The sequence below is a fragment of the Adiantum capillus-veneris genome, chromosome 12 (assembly GCF_014529385.1).
Source record: "Adiantum capillus-veneris isolate H3 chromosome 12, ASM1452938v2, whole genome shotgun sequence".
NCBI lineage: Eukaryota > Viridiplantae > Streptophyta > Polypodiopsida > Polypodiales > Pteridaceae > Adiantum > Adiantum capillus-veneris.
Genome location: NC_140942.1, coordinates 119,094,708 through 119,111,732, shown reverse-complemented (window position 1 = coordinate 119,111,732; position 17,025 = coordinate 119,094,708). Strand labels below are relative to the sequence as shown.

Below are 17,025 nucleotides of genomic sequence, written 5' to 3'. Positions count from 1 at the left end.
CTTGTAGTGAGGTGACCTGCCGACCTGCCAAATCACCACTAAGGGTGGGTTCATACCGCGCGGTGGTAGAAAGCAAACTTTTCTGCAGCTTCCGGGCAGAAGATGTAAGCATGTATAGGTTCCACCCTCCAACGATTCACACAGAGCGGTGGTAGAGAGGGAGCGAGCAGCCTGCATGAAGCGCAATAATTGGCTCGAGGGACTACTGTCAGGGTGGAAGAGGCGTTCTTCCGGGGGGGGGGGGGGGGGGGGGGGAAGGTTAGTTTGGGTTGGTGGAAGAGAAGAGGCCCCCTTATTCCATGACGTGGAGGAACTTTTTGTTACTTCCACCGCCCTATGTGAACGGGGCAAGCCACATGACAATTTTTCATTGGTCCAAGCTAAACTAAAACATTTCCGCCGGGCTGATGTGAACCCAACCTAACGCCAAAGTTCAAAATCATTTGAGAAAGGTTGAGATAGACACTAGATCAAATCACTAGATTTTTGTTTAGTACAGAAGTGGTGGTTAAAAGGGGAGTGGTAGGTATTGTGGGACCCAGGATGTGTGTGTGTGAGAGAGAGAGAGAGATCCACACTAAGCTCACCTTGAACCTACTCTCGTACCAGCATCAAGGAAAGGGTAAGTACACACACGAAAGTTTTGTCACGTTTTGGGGCTGTAACGGCCTGTTTAATGGGCAAAGGGAACACCTGCTTTCAGCCTGCTTTGCGTGCCACCTTGCCTTTGGCCGCTCCCTCTGCCACGGTAAAAAGAGTAGTGCACCACAGCGTGCAGCACTAACAGCTAGTGCAACCTCATCGTTTTCACCTTAAAATTCTCCAGAGGTGTCACATCTGCCTTTTCCCTTGCTACACCCCACCTGTCTCCCTCTCTCTCTCTCTCTCTCTCTCTCTCTCTCTCTCTCTCTGCCTCTGCCAATCATCCTTCTCTGCATAGAGCTCTCGTTTTTCAAATTATATAAAGAGCGCTGCTTGCGATCGAAGAATTGCCAATTAGCGCTAACCCAATTTAATATGATGCACCCGCAGCTTTGCAGATTAGGGCTTTCAGCTTGCTATCGCAAACTTGCAGTTTAGTCTCTTTTATCCACAATCAGCATCGCCCAACTGCGTATTATCGTCTTTTAACCAAAAGCGTCATCGAGCCATAAGCGCCTGCATTGCCACCTTCGTATGATCTTAACTTCAAGCTATCAGTAGCTTCGCCCAACTGCGCCTAATCACCGCCCACTTCAAGTTCTTTTCAGTTTAGACCAAACACATATCGCCGACTTGCAGGTTCGCTGTAATTAGACTTCAAATAAAGTTGCGCCCGCCTCAACATGATCTTGCATGCAACGTCCACATCCAATCCTGCTAATTTATGTAATATGTCTCCTTGCAGGACAGCAATGGACAAGTTGCGGAGCTCCGACATTGTGGACGCTGTCTTGGCGCCTACTTCGGTCGCCCTTCTCCTGGCTTACCACATTTTCCTTTTCTACAAAGTGCGCACTCGACCCATGCAGACGCGCATGGGAATCAATCACAAAGCTCGTCGCCTCTGGGTTTACGACATGCTCATTGTAAATTTTCTCTCCCGTTGCTCTCTCTTTGTTTAGCACTCACGAGTCTCAAGTTTACCCTTTATACAGGAATATCTAATCCCTTTGCAATACTAGAGTGGGGTTCATCTCTCTCTCTCTCTCTCTCTCTCTCTCTCTCACACACACACACACACACACACACACGTAGTCCCTCTCTCTCTAGACCACTTCTTGGGAGGTGGTAAGAGGTAAGATATGATTGAAAAGACATTTGATGAGACACAGTACATGCGAAATTTGGGGGCGAGGTAACCTCGTCTATAAGTGACACGGGAGGAGAGTAATGGAATGGACTGGCAAAGGCGCAGTCGGATCTCAGCAGCAGGGGGCAAGCTTTTGTAGTAATGGTATCACCTTCCTTGCAAGGGCACGCGCTAGGTGGGTTGGATTAGGCTGTGGAGTGCGGACACGGAGGTCTGGGGTTCAAGGCGCGACGTGATGGCTAGGAACCTAATTTTTTATGCTCTATGAAGGTCAATCAACGGTGGATTAAAAGGGGGCCGTTGATCCCTTCACTCGACCCCGTGGTCTTTATAGACGAGGGGGGGGATAAGAAGCACATTTCTAACTGCACCCCTTTGGAGGTGCCATTAGCGGAGGGAGAGGGGTAATCCATAACAATCAACCTCCTCCGTGTGGGCATCCCCTTTTCTAATTGCAAAGGGTTGGTACATGTGATCGCCACCCTGCCCTCCATCCTTTTCCTCTCCAATATAAATATGTGTGTGATATATATATATATATATATATATATATATATGTATCTACTAACATAATATGGTGGAAGGGGGAACCCTTTACACGTGTCACAATCTGCGACCTGAAGGCTAAAGTCCAAAACAAAAACAAGCCCCTTTGCACGCGATAAAGAGGGAGAGAGGGGGAGAGAGAGAGGCTGTCGAAGGCGGCCGGCCGTACTAGTATATATATATAGGGGAAGGGATTCAAGTCCCTCACCTGGCCACGTATCAAACTCTAAAGCATCCAACGAGTGTGCTCTGAGTCTCAAGAGTGAATCTAGAGAGAGAGAGAGAGAGAGAGAGAGAGAGCTATGTGTAGTGTGTACGTTGTTGAATCTTGAGTGCGAGTGCGAGAGTTGATGGTTCCTACTGAGGCCCCCAAGCGTCCTCTCACAAGGCCCCATCCCCAAATATCTTAAGCAACAATAGCTCTTGGAGACCTCTCCAGTGCAGGCTGTCATCCAAGATTTCATTGGTGATGTTCCTCTGGAGTTTGAAGAGAGAGAGAGAGAGAGAGAGAGAGAGAGAGAGAGAGTTTGGTTATGCGAGTGCCTAAGAGCAGGCTAATAATAGAAACACTACTAACAGCAAGTCGTGACCATAAGCGTGCATGCAAAGTCACGGAGTCTATTTCTTGAACTCAGTGCAGTGCGAAAAAAGCAGCAATATCTGCTACACAAGCAAACATGGAGGAGAAGAGAATAAGTCTTTCTTTTGTGAGCTCACTTAAAGACTGTGCTACGAACAAGGATTTGTACCAAGGCAATAGGATGCATGCTGATATTCGTGATAGTGGGTTGATTAAAAAGAACACATACTTATGCAACAGGTTAGCTAGTGTGTATGTCAAGTGGGGGACTTCACACAGTGTAACAAGTCATCAATGTGCACCTTGAAAGCATGTGGCATTACACAAGATGTTGATATGGGCAAAAGAATTCACAATGATAATATTAGAGTGGAGTTGTTGAAAGAAAATGTCGTACTTGGCATTGCCTTGGTCGACATGTATGCAAAATGTGGTGCACTTCATAAAGTACAAGAAGTGCTTAAGAAGCTTCCTATCCAAGATGTAGTCTCTTGGAATGCATTGATTGCAGAATATGTCCAACTTGGACAAGGCCAAGAAGCTCTGGGCTGTTTTCTGCGGATGCGAAGGGGGGGTGTCTCTCTAGATGCAATCACATAAGCTTGCATCTTCAAGGCAAACATGTAGGGGAAGATACGCTTGGCATTGCCTTGGTCGACATGTATGCCAAATGTGGTGCACTTCATAAAGCACAAAAAGTGCTTGAGGAGATTCCCGTCCGAGATGACGTCTCTTGGAAGGCCTTGATGCGGAATATGCCCAACTTGGGCAAGTGGCAGGGCCATGAAGCTCTGGGCTGTTTTTGGTGGATGCAAAACGAGGGTGTCTCTCCAAATGCAATCACATACGCTTGGCACTACCTTGGTCAACATGTATGCCAAATGTATTGCACTTCATAAAGCAAAAAAAGTGCTTGAGAGTTTCTTGTCCGGGACGTCGTCTGTTGAAAGGCACTTATTGCAGGATATGACCAACTTGGGCAAGGCCAAGAAGCTCTAGGCTGTTTTTCAACAAATGTGAGGAGAGGGTTTTCACTCAAGATGGAATCACATACTCTTGTATCTTGAAGGTAAGGGTAATGGTCAGGAAGATCTAGCCTGGTTTTAGCATATGCAGAGACTGGGCATCTCTCCAAATGCAATCATGTACACTGACACCTTAAGGGCATGTGGCATTACATGAGATGTTGATATGGGAAAAAGAATTCATGAGGATATGGTTAGTTAGGAGGTGTTGAAAGAAAATGTTGTGCTTGGCACTACCTTGCTTGACATGTATGCCAGATGTGGTGCAATTTATTAAGCACAAAAAATGCTTGAGGAGATTCCTCTCCAGGATGTCGTCTCTTGGAATCGACTATTTGTGATATGCTACGCTTGCATCTTGAAGGCAAGGGTCAGGGTGAGGAAGCTGTGGTGTTTTTAGCAGATGCAAAGCGAGGACATCTCTTCAAATTCATTCATGTACACTTTGTCATGTATCCCTATACATTCAACAAGCTTAATCCAATGCTCTACAAGCTTGGTACATTTTTGGGCGTGCTAAGGTGCACGCCAAGGTGGGAGGTTCAATCCCCACGATATCCTGGGAGGATAGGTTAGTTGGGAAAGTGCTTGATTGGGCTCCTTAAATTAAAGCTTCAAGGTTGAGTGGATTCCCATGTCGGCTCCAACCTAGCCTAAATAAACAAGCCATTCTATGAGTGGATATCCATGTCCCATCTTAATCCAAAATGTTAGGAAATCATGCAAAAGTGACTCGATATGCACATGAATGTGAGAATATTACTTGGTCTCGACCAAATATCTTATGCGTTATGAGTATATCCGGTGGCAAATTAAAGTTTTCATGTCACTTTACGCAAGCAAAAGAATATAGCGACCTTTTTTTTTTTTTTCAAAAAGTAAATTTTATTATAGAGAACATAGAATCTACGTGGACGGAATATAAGATTTGAAAGCTTGTCTAATTAGTTAACATCTTGAAATAGAACTCACTTTTCTCTATGTAAAGCGAACGAAAGGGGAATTTTTTTCTTTTTTTTGGGGGGGGGGGGGGGGGGGGACACAAGCAATGTTAGAAAAAAAACCGGGGTACAATGTATTTTAACCAGCTAAAATTGTAAAATTGCGGTTAGATTTTGAGCTTGCCTTGAAGAAAACCGGCAAATTTACACAAGTTTTAGTGCAAATACAGGCAAAAGCTTCAAATTCTGACCACCTAAAAACCGGTAGAATTTCAAGTTTGCCCTTATTTTCTTCGGTTAGGAAAAATGTATTTTTCTAGCCCTGCACACAAGAATGCAACGCAAGGAGTTGATGGGTGCAGCTTACTAGGAACGTCATGAGCTCCACGGCCACTGGGTTGTCCAGATTCTAGACTTTTTAAAAAGCCACGTTGGCGGGGTGGAATTTTGTAGATTCCATCTTATGAACAACAAGTGGAGGTGGAATCTCTGTACTAAAAACCTTAAGTAGTGTCCTCTCTTGCAAAAAGAAAACTTTAAAACTAGTGTTTGACGTGGATGACATGCAACATCCTGCTCCCAATATGTGCCCACAATTATGTTTTTGGCCCATTCTTCGTACAAGTGCTAGCTTGAAAATGGGTGTTTTTTTAATAGGAATCTAGGAAGATCCCAATAGAAGCTTTGAACCGAAAAACCACCTAGGTGTGATGTTCGTTCTTGCATGTGCATAGGCGCTAGGAGAGGAGGCACCTACGCGTGCGTCACAAGTGCCTTGCTGATGAGAGAGCATTGACAAAGGCTTCGAAGGGCGGACAAGGAGAACGCATACTTCAAGCATAGCGCGTCGCGAGCTTATAGGTCGAATGCCTTGGTTCTCTCTCTCTCTCTCTCTCTCTCTCTCTCGCGCGCGCGCGCGCGCTCTATGTATGTGTGTGTCTCGGTGGCACTGGACGATGCTCTCGATTACGAGCAGGAAGGATGGAGGTGCCACTTAATGAGAAAAAATCGATGAGAGAGAAGGGAATATTTTGCATAGACTAATGAATTCGCATAATCGACCCTGTATGTATGCTACCTTCCGCATAATCCGCGAAGAGGAGGTGTGGAAGGCAGGCAATGTGCTGCAAATTAAGGGGGACGAGGGGTCAGTCAAATGAGAGAGGACAAGCTAGACCATCAACAGGAGAGGAAGAGAGCTAAAGAGCAGATGGAGAATAAGGAAATTTAAGGAGAACTTGAAAACGAGGTGGAGGAGGAGGATGGGGAGACAGCTGAAGGTTGGGGCATGATAGGGGGGAGGGCAATCAAAAGAAGCACGCTGCCATTTCTTTGGTAAAGGGGTGGTGTGGGGAGGGATGATGATCAATCGATGATTATTGTGATGGGTTTGACGTGAGAGGGCTCCTATTGATCATATTGGGTCTTATGCTTAAGGTCAGAAGATGGAATCTACATTGATTCCACCTTATGCAGTGGAAAGGACCGATAGGGGTAGGGAGATCCACATTTCCTTGAAGGGAGTCACGAAATCCTCTAGGCCATGGCAATGGGTCAATTGGGAGTCAGTCGCTCGGCGAGTGGATCAAAGAGGCCTCGAAATTCTCAACCCTGTGGCCCATGTAGAAGCTCGTCGCGCAAAATTTGTAGTCTCATTGGCTAATTAAACAGGATCAATCTTGGGCTATTATGATCAAAGAAATAATAGAACCATCTAAACTTGGTTTAAAAGGTGGTAAGTGGAAAGAGGTAGAGGTTCATGACAAACTATTAGTCCCGACATGGTCTACCCGGCCTAAGTCTAGGGGGGCATCTCAAGGGAATTGGTAAGGAAATACAACAGAGCAGCGGGAGTCTTAGAGTGGGGAGAAGAAACCAGATACTTCAAGAACTCCATTTTGCAATGTTCCCCCTGGCTCTCTAAAGTTGTAGTTCCACACAAAGTCCCTATTGGATAGAAACAGCCACGGAATTGAATAATAAGGACTAAATCCACTTAGGCACTTCTGGGATCGTGAGAGGCAGAGATGGAAAACCATTGCAATGTAGTGATGCCAATATGTGAATCGGGGTTTGAATGGAATGCCTAGAGATGGCCCGAAACAGTCTTTTATGGAAACCCCATTCTAAATGCATATATCATGCAATGATGCACATGAAGAATTGGTCGAGCCCCCTTAACAAGATATGGAAAAAACAATGGTCAGAGGAATGGTGGGAGCAAGTAATGGAGAATATCTGGAAGGCAAAGTTTTCGCATTACATGAAGGTATTTCTATGGAAGGTAATGTGGGGTGCTCTTTCAACGGGGGTGAAGATACATGAGAGAGGGATAGGGTCAGATTAATGCTTGGGGTGCAGGTTAGCTAGTGAGGATCTGGTCCATCTATTCATGGAATGCCTCGCTATTAGAGGCAACACAGGGAAAATATGCAAGTGGGTACAAAGGACATGGAAATTGGTTTTTTCAAGACTGATTTATGCATTGGAGATAAGAAGTTGGGGAGTCCTGCCCTCCTCCTCAGCACTCAAACTGTCAGGTGGGTGAAAGCATGTTAACGTGTCATACTTTTTCATGTCCTGGACAATGCTAACTACTAGCACAATTTTGACATATGCTAACTAGTACAATAACTTGAGCTACATCTCCAAGATCTATGACATATGATATATCAATAGAAAGCTGTTGAAACAAGGAATCCAAATGTACAACCTCCGACAAATTTTGATATTATTTGTAAAAAATTTACCGGACGCCCAACTTTTTGAAGATGTACTAACTTGAAACTGCTAACTAGCACAAAAAGCGCGGCAGGTTAACATGCTTTCGCCCAGGTACTTCTTCTTCCATAATGTATGGCAGACAAGGAAGCGCCGAGTGTGCGAAGGAGATCCTAAGGTGGCAAGCTTCGTAGAGATTATACAAGAAAGCAAAGTGGTGATATGGATGCTCGGGCACAAGCAAAATTTGGAAGATTGGTATAGGACTACTAATGCCTTGTTGTCAACAGACGGTAAGTAAAGCCTAGAAATGTTGTTCAAATTCGGTGGTGAAAGACCTTACTACGAGACGACAAACATCGAGCTTGTAAACTTTTGCACCTCAAGGCTCGATGCGAGCTTAAGGTTGGTTTTGTAATATTATGACGTGTTTAATACAATACACTCACGAATTGTGAGTTTTTCTATTAAAAAAAAATTGTAAATGAAAAGAAATCATGGTCTTTTAAATGCTATTTTCTAAAGATGCATTTACCTTTTCGGATTTAAAAGTGTATTCGTAAGAGTTTGATCCCATGACACATGATGTAAAGTATTGATAAAGGTTCCTTTGATTTAAGTATTTCATAAAGATTTATTTCACTAATTTGTTTTATCATTTTTTAGTTTATTAAAATTATTTTTTTAATGAGAAGAGCACTAAAAAATATATTTTTTGTTTTAATTTTTAATTTCATTGTTTTTATTTTACTTCATTCTTATTTTATTTTGTTTCAAAATGCTAACGTGCAATGTGCACATTTCACATTATGTAAGTGCGGACAAACCATTTGTGATTATATATATATAATAGATAACACAATTTTATATTAAAAGACAATAATAATTCCATGTGATTGTAAGCACATATTTTATCTTACTCTCCCTTATCTCCCCTTAACTTAGTGGGCCTTCGTGCCTCTTCACCTTGTTTTCAAACTCAGATTGAATATGCGCAATTGAATTCTTCTTTTGATTAGTTTGTTAGGGTTCTTTTCATTTCACTGCCATGGATGACTTTATTTCTTTCATACTTTAGAATGCCAACACGAAACCTTCACAAATAACCTTGTTTTATTCTGTCGGTTGAGGCCAAGGGAAAAAGGAGAAACCCCAACCCAAAAAAGAGAAAAATAGTGTGAAACTCCAAAAAATAAACCTAATTTTTAAAAATTTCCTCCAACAGTGTTTTGAAAGAGAGCGCGAGAGGCCGTCTATTGATGATGTTGATGATAATCTCTCTCTCTCTCTCTCTCTCTCTCTCTCTCTCTCTCTCTCTCTTTGCATGCAGTCTGTCTGGTGCGCTTTCTATCTACATCTCTCTCTCTCTCTCTCTCTCTCTCTCTCTCTCTCTCTCTCACACACACACACACACACACACACACACACACACACACACACAACCACGTCAGATTGAGAGGAGTGTCCGAGAAAAATGTGTCTCAACTTAATATCGTGCCATTTTCTCTCTCTAGCTCTCTCTCTCTCTCTAGCTCTCTCTCTCTCTCACACACACACACACACACACACGTGCGCGCGCGCACACACACACACACATGTATCGGCAGTCTCTCTCTCCCTGTTTCGCTCAGGCCACACTAGTGAAAATATGAAAGGAGAGCGTCTGTCCGCTAAGCTATCTGTCGCTCTGCCAATTTTGGCCCCAGTGGCGCTTTATTGGCTGCCATCCATTGCGGGACCCCTTCACAAACACTCCATGCACATCGCCGGCTCCCCCTACATTCCCAGCGCCAAATTAAAACGTTCATGCCCATTTATCGTAAAGCGCACGCCTCCCTTCTCACAACAAGCGAGTTGCATCTAGAAGTCACTACGTCAGGCGAGGGCTACGTGCGTGCTACCTGTCTTTCCCTCTCTTCACGTAGGCCTACCGCCTTTTCTTTCTCATTGAGCACAAGCCGCGTGCCGCCTCTCTTTCTCTCTCTTCGCGTAGGCATACCGCCTTTTCTTTCTCTCGCTGAGCGTTGGGTTCAGAGGAAACAAATTTGATGGCAGTCTCTCTGTGTGTCTCTCTCTCTCTCTCTCGCTCTTTCTCTCTGTATGTACACAATGTATCTCTCTTTCTCTCTCTCTTAGCACTCGTGTTGCCAGTTTGCATGCCACAGTGGCCGGAGCAAGCAAATTGCACCATGTGGCGGGGGTGGAATCCCTCCCACTTTTATTATAATACAAATATATAGATGTGACAGTGGGAAATTTATGGAGGTTACTTGTAAAAATTTTATAGGCATCCCCTAAGGTGCGAACAGTTTGAAGGTGGGTATTCCTGTGGAGAGCTTGCTGCACTCCTATGTCGCTTTTCATTTTTTGCATGCTTTCCATTTCCGCATCTCTTGATCTTCTGCATTCGTAGCCTTTGCCCATGGCAGTTCGCTTTTCCACGTTATGTCTAGTCCTTCGTTCACTTCTCTGCACGTTCCTCCCCGCGTTCTCTCACCATCATATTGCTCTGATCTGCACGTTTCCCTCCCTTTGATTGCACTCTATAAGATTGCTCAATTCCAAACCCAAGACTTCTTTTGTTCGCTCCTTCCACTTCCACTTGTATGCTCCTTCTTGTCAATTTTGGCAGTTGCAATCACAGGAAGAATGAGTTTATCAGCTGTTGGCTCTTGAAGCTAGAGCTCTGCTGCACCTGTGCCTTGCGGAAATGAGTGATGTTATCTTGGCTAGGTAAACTATTTTCGGCATGGCGACGGTTCTTTCTCTCGTTGAGCCGCTGAGTTCAGAGGAAACAAATTTGACGGACGTCTCTCTCTCTCTCTCTCTCTCTCTCTCTCTCTCTCTGTACACAATGTATCTCTCTTTCTCTATCTCAGCACTTGTGTTGCCGGGTTTGCAAGCCACAGTAGCTGGAGCAAGCAAAATTGCACCATGTGGCAGGGGGGGTGGAATCTCTCCCCCTTTTATTATAGTATAGATACACAATCGGTCTTCTTATAAAAGGTCGATTTATTTTTTAAACACAACCATGGGTATTTTGGGGAGTAAGGGCATTTTGGGAAGTCAAAACAAAATATTGGGGGTATTTTGGGAATTTTCTCAAATTTGGTATTTTTTCCAAAAAAAAAATCTATGTTGCTTTGCGCGCTCGTGGTAACGCATGGCACATCTCTCTCTCTCTCTCTCTCTCTCTCTCTCTCTCTTTGTGTGTGTGTTTAGCAGAACACGTTGTCGGTCGTGGAGCACGAGTGAAAGCAGCTGATGTGTGCGTGCTCATCACACTTGTGAAAATCAAAAGGCTAGTCCAGGGGAGAAGGCGGAGCGAGGGAGAGCGTGCCCTGAGGGCGAAGGCGTGGAGAGTGTGAGACGTGGTATCAGATCGAAGGTGGTGGCAAAGCACAAGGGAGAGCGATGGCCTCAAGGTTGGAACAAAGTAGGGAGAGAGAGGTGTCCCGTGTGATGCAAACGGAGGGAAAAGCTCCTCTGCAGGGAGGTCTGGGTCCAAGCACCCGCTTGTATATGGGAGCCGACAGAGAGAGCTTTTTTTTCAAGAGGTGCTTGTCAATCGCATTGCGAGCCAGCTTCTCTCGAGGACTTCCCGCAAACTCTGGCTTCCCATCTCACTGTTAGTTATTGTAATGGATGTTACCGCAATGGGCCTTGATGGGGCTATGGTGGTTACACACATGGGCGATGTTGATGACGTTGTTGTCGCACGCTCGCGTGGACCATGATTGGCAGCTGTGTGCTGCGTTGATGTGCTCCCCTGCGGTGCATGGTGGAGTGAAGTGGCTGGGTTATGCGGCGATGCCCACAACGGGGTACTCTGCGCAATTGAAAACTAGAACAACAATCTGCTTCAGTTTTGTTTCACGGGTGGGCGTCAACAAGACAAGAGGGAAACGAAACGGGCTGTTTGTGTGAGCCCATGGTGGGGAGGGAGAGATGGCCGACCTCTGCACTGCAAGGCAAGATGGCCAGTAGGCGGAGCGCTGCGGGGTGGGGCAGGGCAGGGCAGGGCGAGAACTTGGAGGCACCGAAGCCGAGAGTAGCAGGCGAGGACATTTACGTGTTTTCTTTATGTTGCTAGATTCTTACGGAATCTCCCGCACTAATTAATACACTTTTATAACTAAGCTATAAAATCACCACATTTTGCACGCTAGATTAGTATTTTTCTTTTTCTCTTTTCAATTCACACTATGCATGCCACACACAAAAACTTTAGCATTCGCTAAGACCTCGTAGCTCTTACTTTCTCTTATACACATTTTTTTCTCTCTTTATGCATGCACACACAAAAAGCTTTAGTATCTACTAACTAGACCCCGTACGTCAACATTATATAAGTAACTAAAAGCAAATACTAAGAATATTTCCAAACATTGAAGGTGTAGGGAGTGGTCCCTCTAATATTGTGGTCACATGGCGATCGGCGAGGTCAATCGCCATTCGTGGGAGCAATATTGCAGGGAATGGTCACTCAGAGACCATACTCGGTTGTCAACGGTCTAGGAGGGGGGAGCAAGGACAATCAATCAAATTTATCCATGTGGACAATGGTGCCTGCAGCTTTCGCATGCTGATGAGTCCTACTCTAAGCCCACTGTGCAGATTACCACACAAAACCTACAGTCGATTCTTCAGCATGCTGAGATGTCACGATAGTAGTGAACTGCTAAATCCCGATGTGTCACCTGTTGGGAGCTCTACGCCACAGTTGGGCTTACGAATGCTAATGAATCAAATAATCATTTGCTAGCAACAATAATATAATCCATGTGCTGACGTGTAGAACATCTATCGGCTACTACACGTTCTTCTTCTCAGGAAAGCGCAGGCAATCGAGGGCTGTGATCAGTAGTTCCCCGATCATGGACCTTGACGGAGTGCAAGAATTGGATTGGCATGACTTACTAAAGAAATCATTTTCTTCAAAAGTAATCAATTACCTTATTTCAACCGAGTAGCCAGTATTCTCGCACCTCAAACAATCTCTTGGAGATTAGGGATTTATATAGAAGGCAATTTAAGAATTCTTATTTTTTAACAAACCGAACATACCAACTGAAAGGGTGGGACCCAGGTCCCCATCACCAGGCCCATCGGATGGTATGTTCGGTTTGCTAGTTTCTATATTCTCGACGTTGGCCTCTCGTATTCTAGCTAGTTTTTGGATGTTGTTAGTCTTCAGCTGGTTGGGCGAGACCTAGGTCCCATTAACAGGCCGTTTCGGATGGTATGTTCGGTTTGTTAGTTTCTGTATTCTCGGGGTTGGACTCCCCTGTTCTAGCTAGTTTTTGGATGTTGTTAGTCTTGAGTTGGTTGGGTATTGCATTGTGAGCATGGCTTGCTTTGCAATTTTTTTGTTTTTTGATAAATTTTCACTTACAATATGTGAATTCTGAAAAAAAAATCTTATTTCTTGAACTTTCTAGCCTACTTTGTTGTCATGAGGCTCTCGGAGTCAGTATCCTCGCGATGACCGCGTGTAAGGGATCATCATGGTAATAACACACCTCTGTTTGGGGCTTTGTAGCTTCTTGATATATCCAACGATCCTTCAAGGCTCAACACGAGCTTGCAGTTACTTTGTACGTCTCTTTATGTAGAATTTAATACATCCACTCACAGTTGGGAGTTTGGAAAAAAAAAAGGATCTTTTATTATTTTATGGGATGCTAAACACATGGACTTTTATCAACGTTTAATTTGAATACATGCAACATATTTGAGATATTGTTTAAATAATTATAACAAGAATGTGAAGAATGATTTTTCCTTCATGATGTACAGGAGAACCATAAGAAGAATGTTTTGGCAGTACAAACTCTAAGGAACTCAATCATGGAGTCAACATTGATGGCCACAACAGCAGTATTGTTGACAGCAGGGTTAGCAACTTACTTCACCTTTGGAACTAGTGTGAAGCAACTACCAGGGGGTAACACAGGGACCTCAATTCCTTCCATCTCTCTAACAACACCTCCATCCCCTATGACTATATCTAACACAATTAAGACATTTGCAGTGCTCTCTTGCTTTATGGTGTCCTTCCTATGCCACACTCAATCCATTCGTTTCATCAACCATGTGAACTACATGGTCAACATCCCCATGGATCACCTCATTACTGCTGACTATGTGGCAGATCTCATGGAGCGTGGTACTTTCATGTATAGCATTGGATCTCGTATCTTCTATGTTGCCTTCCCTCTCCTCCTTTGGGTCTTTGGCTCTGTACCGATGTTCCTTTGTGCTCTTATACTCCTCCATGCCCTCTACAGCTCTGACTTTGTAGATCACGACCTCAATACTTCTAATAAGGCACTCCAAGCTCAACAAGACATGGAGCTACAACAAAGCAAATAAAACGAGCATTTGTAAGTATTTCAAAACAAGAAGGCAATTTAAGTTCATGTTGAAGTCTTTTTTGGCCTTTTTTTTAAAAGCATCATTTACAAAATTGGAAGATAGAATAACTTCTTTGGTGTATTGCTTGGCTAGCTTGATAAGAACCTTAAATTCTTTCAAAACATATTAAGTGCATAAGTGAATGGTGAGTTTAGGAAATGAAAAGACAAGTGAAGGTAGAAGTCAAAAGACAAACTAGGGAAGTACCTAACATAGATTGGAGAAAGTGGAGCAAGCTTAAGTTGAGACAATGCAAATATTTTGGATTATGAGCAAGCCTTTCATCTATCCTTGCGCCTTTTGGGCATTAATGAGGTCCGTCTCAAAGCATCTAAGTTATAGGTCGAGTGTAGTAGATTCTCTAATTAGAAATCTAGAAGTCATGACAGTGATGCTTGGTGCCCAAAATTTTCTCTAATTAGAATTCTAGAAACCATGATAGTGATGCTTGGTGTCCAAAATTACTCTTAGAATATTCCTTATTAGATATGGAATATTTTTTATGGACTCTATATGACTTGGGTTTCAAGAAGTATATTAATGTGACCCCAAAACAATTATGCATTGTCAATTAGCCAAGTTAATGACAACCTCTTCATGTAGAATCTTTCTACATCATCATTCAATCTGCTCTGCTCTCTAGGAGTACTTATATGGATAGAGCCATCAAATGTAAGCCATCCAAAAACTTAAGGTATCTCTCATAGCTGATAACTAAATGCCCAAAAGTTTCCTTGAAAATAAGGTCCAATGAAATCTCAATCGATACTTTTTGTTTGTCAATCGGGAAATTTATATTAGGAACTTTTTAAAATAGAAGAATTTTGTTTCAAGGTCCATTTTGCAGTGCACTCTTCATCCATTGTTTTTTCCTTTTAGCCCATTTTCCATGTATAAATGTTCCAAATTCCACTTATAATGCAAATTTGTGTCTGTTTCTATATAAATGTTTTGTATTTTTGCTCTAGCATTGGGATTACCATCATTTGATGTGTACTGTGTCAATATTTTGTTTTGCAAAGTTATGTGTTGATTACAATTGCAATGGGTATAACTTTCTAGATGTAAGTGCTACTTTTTATTGTGAGAAATCGATATATAAGAGGCTAAAAATTAAGCAACTAGTTATAATTTGCTCAATCTTCCCATAAGTGGTGGCAAAAGATAAGAGGTCAATAATTATTTGCTCATTGAGTGAATGGATTCAAGGTACTATTTTCTTTTATCATTTCTTCAAATACAAGTACCAACACGCATGATATGATTCGTTCTTTTTTTCCCGATTTCACAATTTGTGAGTAAGGAGTATATATATATATATATATATATATATATATATATATATATATATATATAGAGAGAGAGAGAGAGAGAGAGAGAGAGAGAGAGAGAGAGAGAGAGAGAGAGAGAGAGAGAGAGAGAGAGGTCCTTGGCTACTCCACTGGAGGGAGGGGCGGCAATGGGTGGTGGTGGTAGGAGTAGGGGTGGCACTGTAAAGAATGAGGATGCAAGAGAGCTACACAAGGCAAGCACAAAGCACACAGAGATGGAAAGCTTCTTCTTCTTCTTCACAGAAAAGAGAGTACAAAATGACTAAGTGCTAAAGCTGAAAAGTAGCACATATGTACATGCGGTCACTAAGTGTGAACTCGCTAGAAGCGTACTAGGCTGGCACTATAAGTGTAGTCCATCTGTAGAATCACTGGCAGAGATCCTCCGTGTCGGTCACCTAACGCGCCAGTGAGTAAATGCAGTAAGCGGCCAAGACCCGTAGTGGATGCCAGCTCAAGGTGTAGAGCTCGACATCTCAACACTCCCCCTTGAGCTCTGCATGTCGCAGAGTCCAAGCATAGTCCGAAAACGTCGAAGCTTCTCAGCTCCGAGGGCCTTGGTAAAGATATCCGCTATCTGCTCCTCTGTGTTGACGTAGACCAAGTCGATGTCGCTTGCCAACACTCGCTCTCGAACGTAGTGGTAATGGACCTCTATGTGTTTGGTCCTAGCATGGAACACTGGGTTCCTAGCCAACTGCATGCTGCTGAGGTTGTCACAATGAATGACAATCTGCTGGTCCACCTGCACTCCCAAGTCCTCAAGTAATGTGCGTAGCCAAGCTACCTCGCACGCCGCAACTGCTGCACCTCTGTACTCGGCCTCTGTGCTCGATAAAGCAACCGTAGGCTGCTTTTTGCTGCTCCAAGTAACAGCAGCACTCCCAAAAGAGAACATGAAGCCACTCGTAGATCTCCTATCAACAATGCTACCTGCCCAATCTGCATCTGTATACCCATACAATGCTAATGGTGCATCTGCTGCATAGAACAATGCGTAGTCAAGAGTCCCTTGCACATACCTAAGTGTGCGTCGTACTCCATCCAAATGTGGCTTCCTCGGAAGCTGCATGAACTGACTCTCCAAGCCTACTGTGTAGCTCAAGTCTGGCCTTGTGATAGTCAAGTAGATTAGACTACCCACCATCTTCCTGTACATATTGACATCCTCAACAACATCACCCTTCTCTGCACTCAGCTTTGCATTCACATCCAAGGGAATGGAAATCGGCTTACAATCAGCCATACCATACTTTGATAACATGTCCAAAGCATATTGTCTCTGTGACAGCCATACACCCTCTGGAGTCCTGATCACCTCAATGCCAAGAAAGTAGCGCAACTCGCCCAAATCTTTCATTTCAAACTCCTGTTTGAGAAGACCCTTCACATGGTCAATCTCCATAGCATTGTCACCAACAATAATAAGGTCATCTACATATATGGTAATGACCACAATCCCCACATCACTCTCACGTACATAGAGTGAATGATCAGCATGAGCTCTCCTAAAACCAATACTGACAAGATACTTGGAAATCCTGTCATACCATGCTCTAGAGCCTTGCTTCAAACCATACAAAGCTTTGAGAAGTCTGCATACATAATCTGGGTAACCTGGATCGACATAACCAGGTGGCTGATCCATATACACTTCCTCTTGCAACTCACC

The 17,025-nt window shown here is 43.7% G+C and overlaps 1 protein-coding gene across 3 annotated transcripts in view; it reads left to right on the top strand.

Moving 5' to 3' along the window:
• Window positions 1-960: 960 nt before the first annotated feature.
• LOC147446410 (uncharacterized) overlaps window positions 961-17,025 on the top strand; it is a 28,276-nt gene continuing 12,211 nt past the window's right edge. For all 3 annotated transcript variants that reach the window (XM_086525642.1, XM_086525641.1, XM_086525643.1), the window contains exons 1-3: window positions 961-1,281; window positions 1,388-1,568; window positions 13,405-13,991. In XM_086525642.1, coding sequence (XP_086381768.1) covers window positions 1,395-1,568; window positions 13,405-13,980 — 750 coding nt within the window. In that variant the 5' untranslated portion in view covers window positions 961-1,281; window positions 1,388-1,394 and the 3' untranslated portion in view covers window positions 13,981-13,991. The remainder of the gene's footprint in view (window positions 1,282-1,387; window positions 1,569-13,404; window positions 13,992-17,025) is intronic.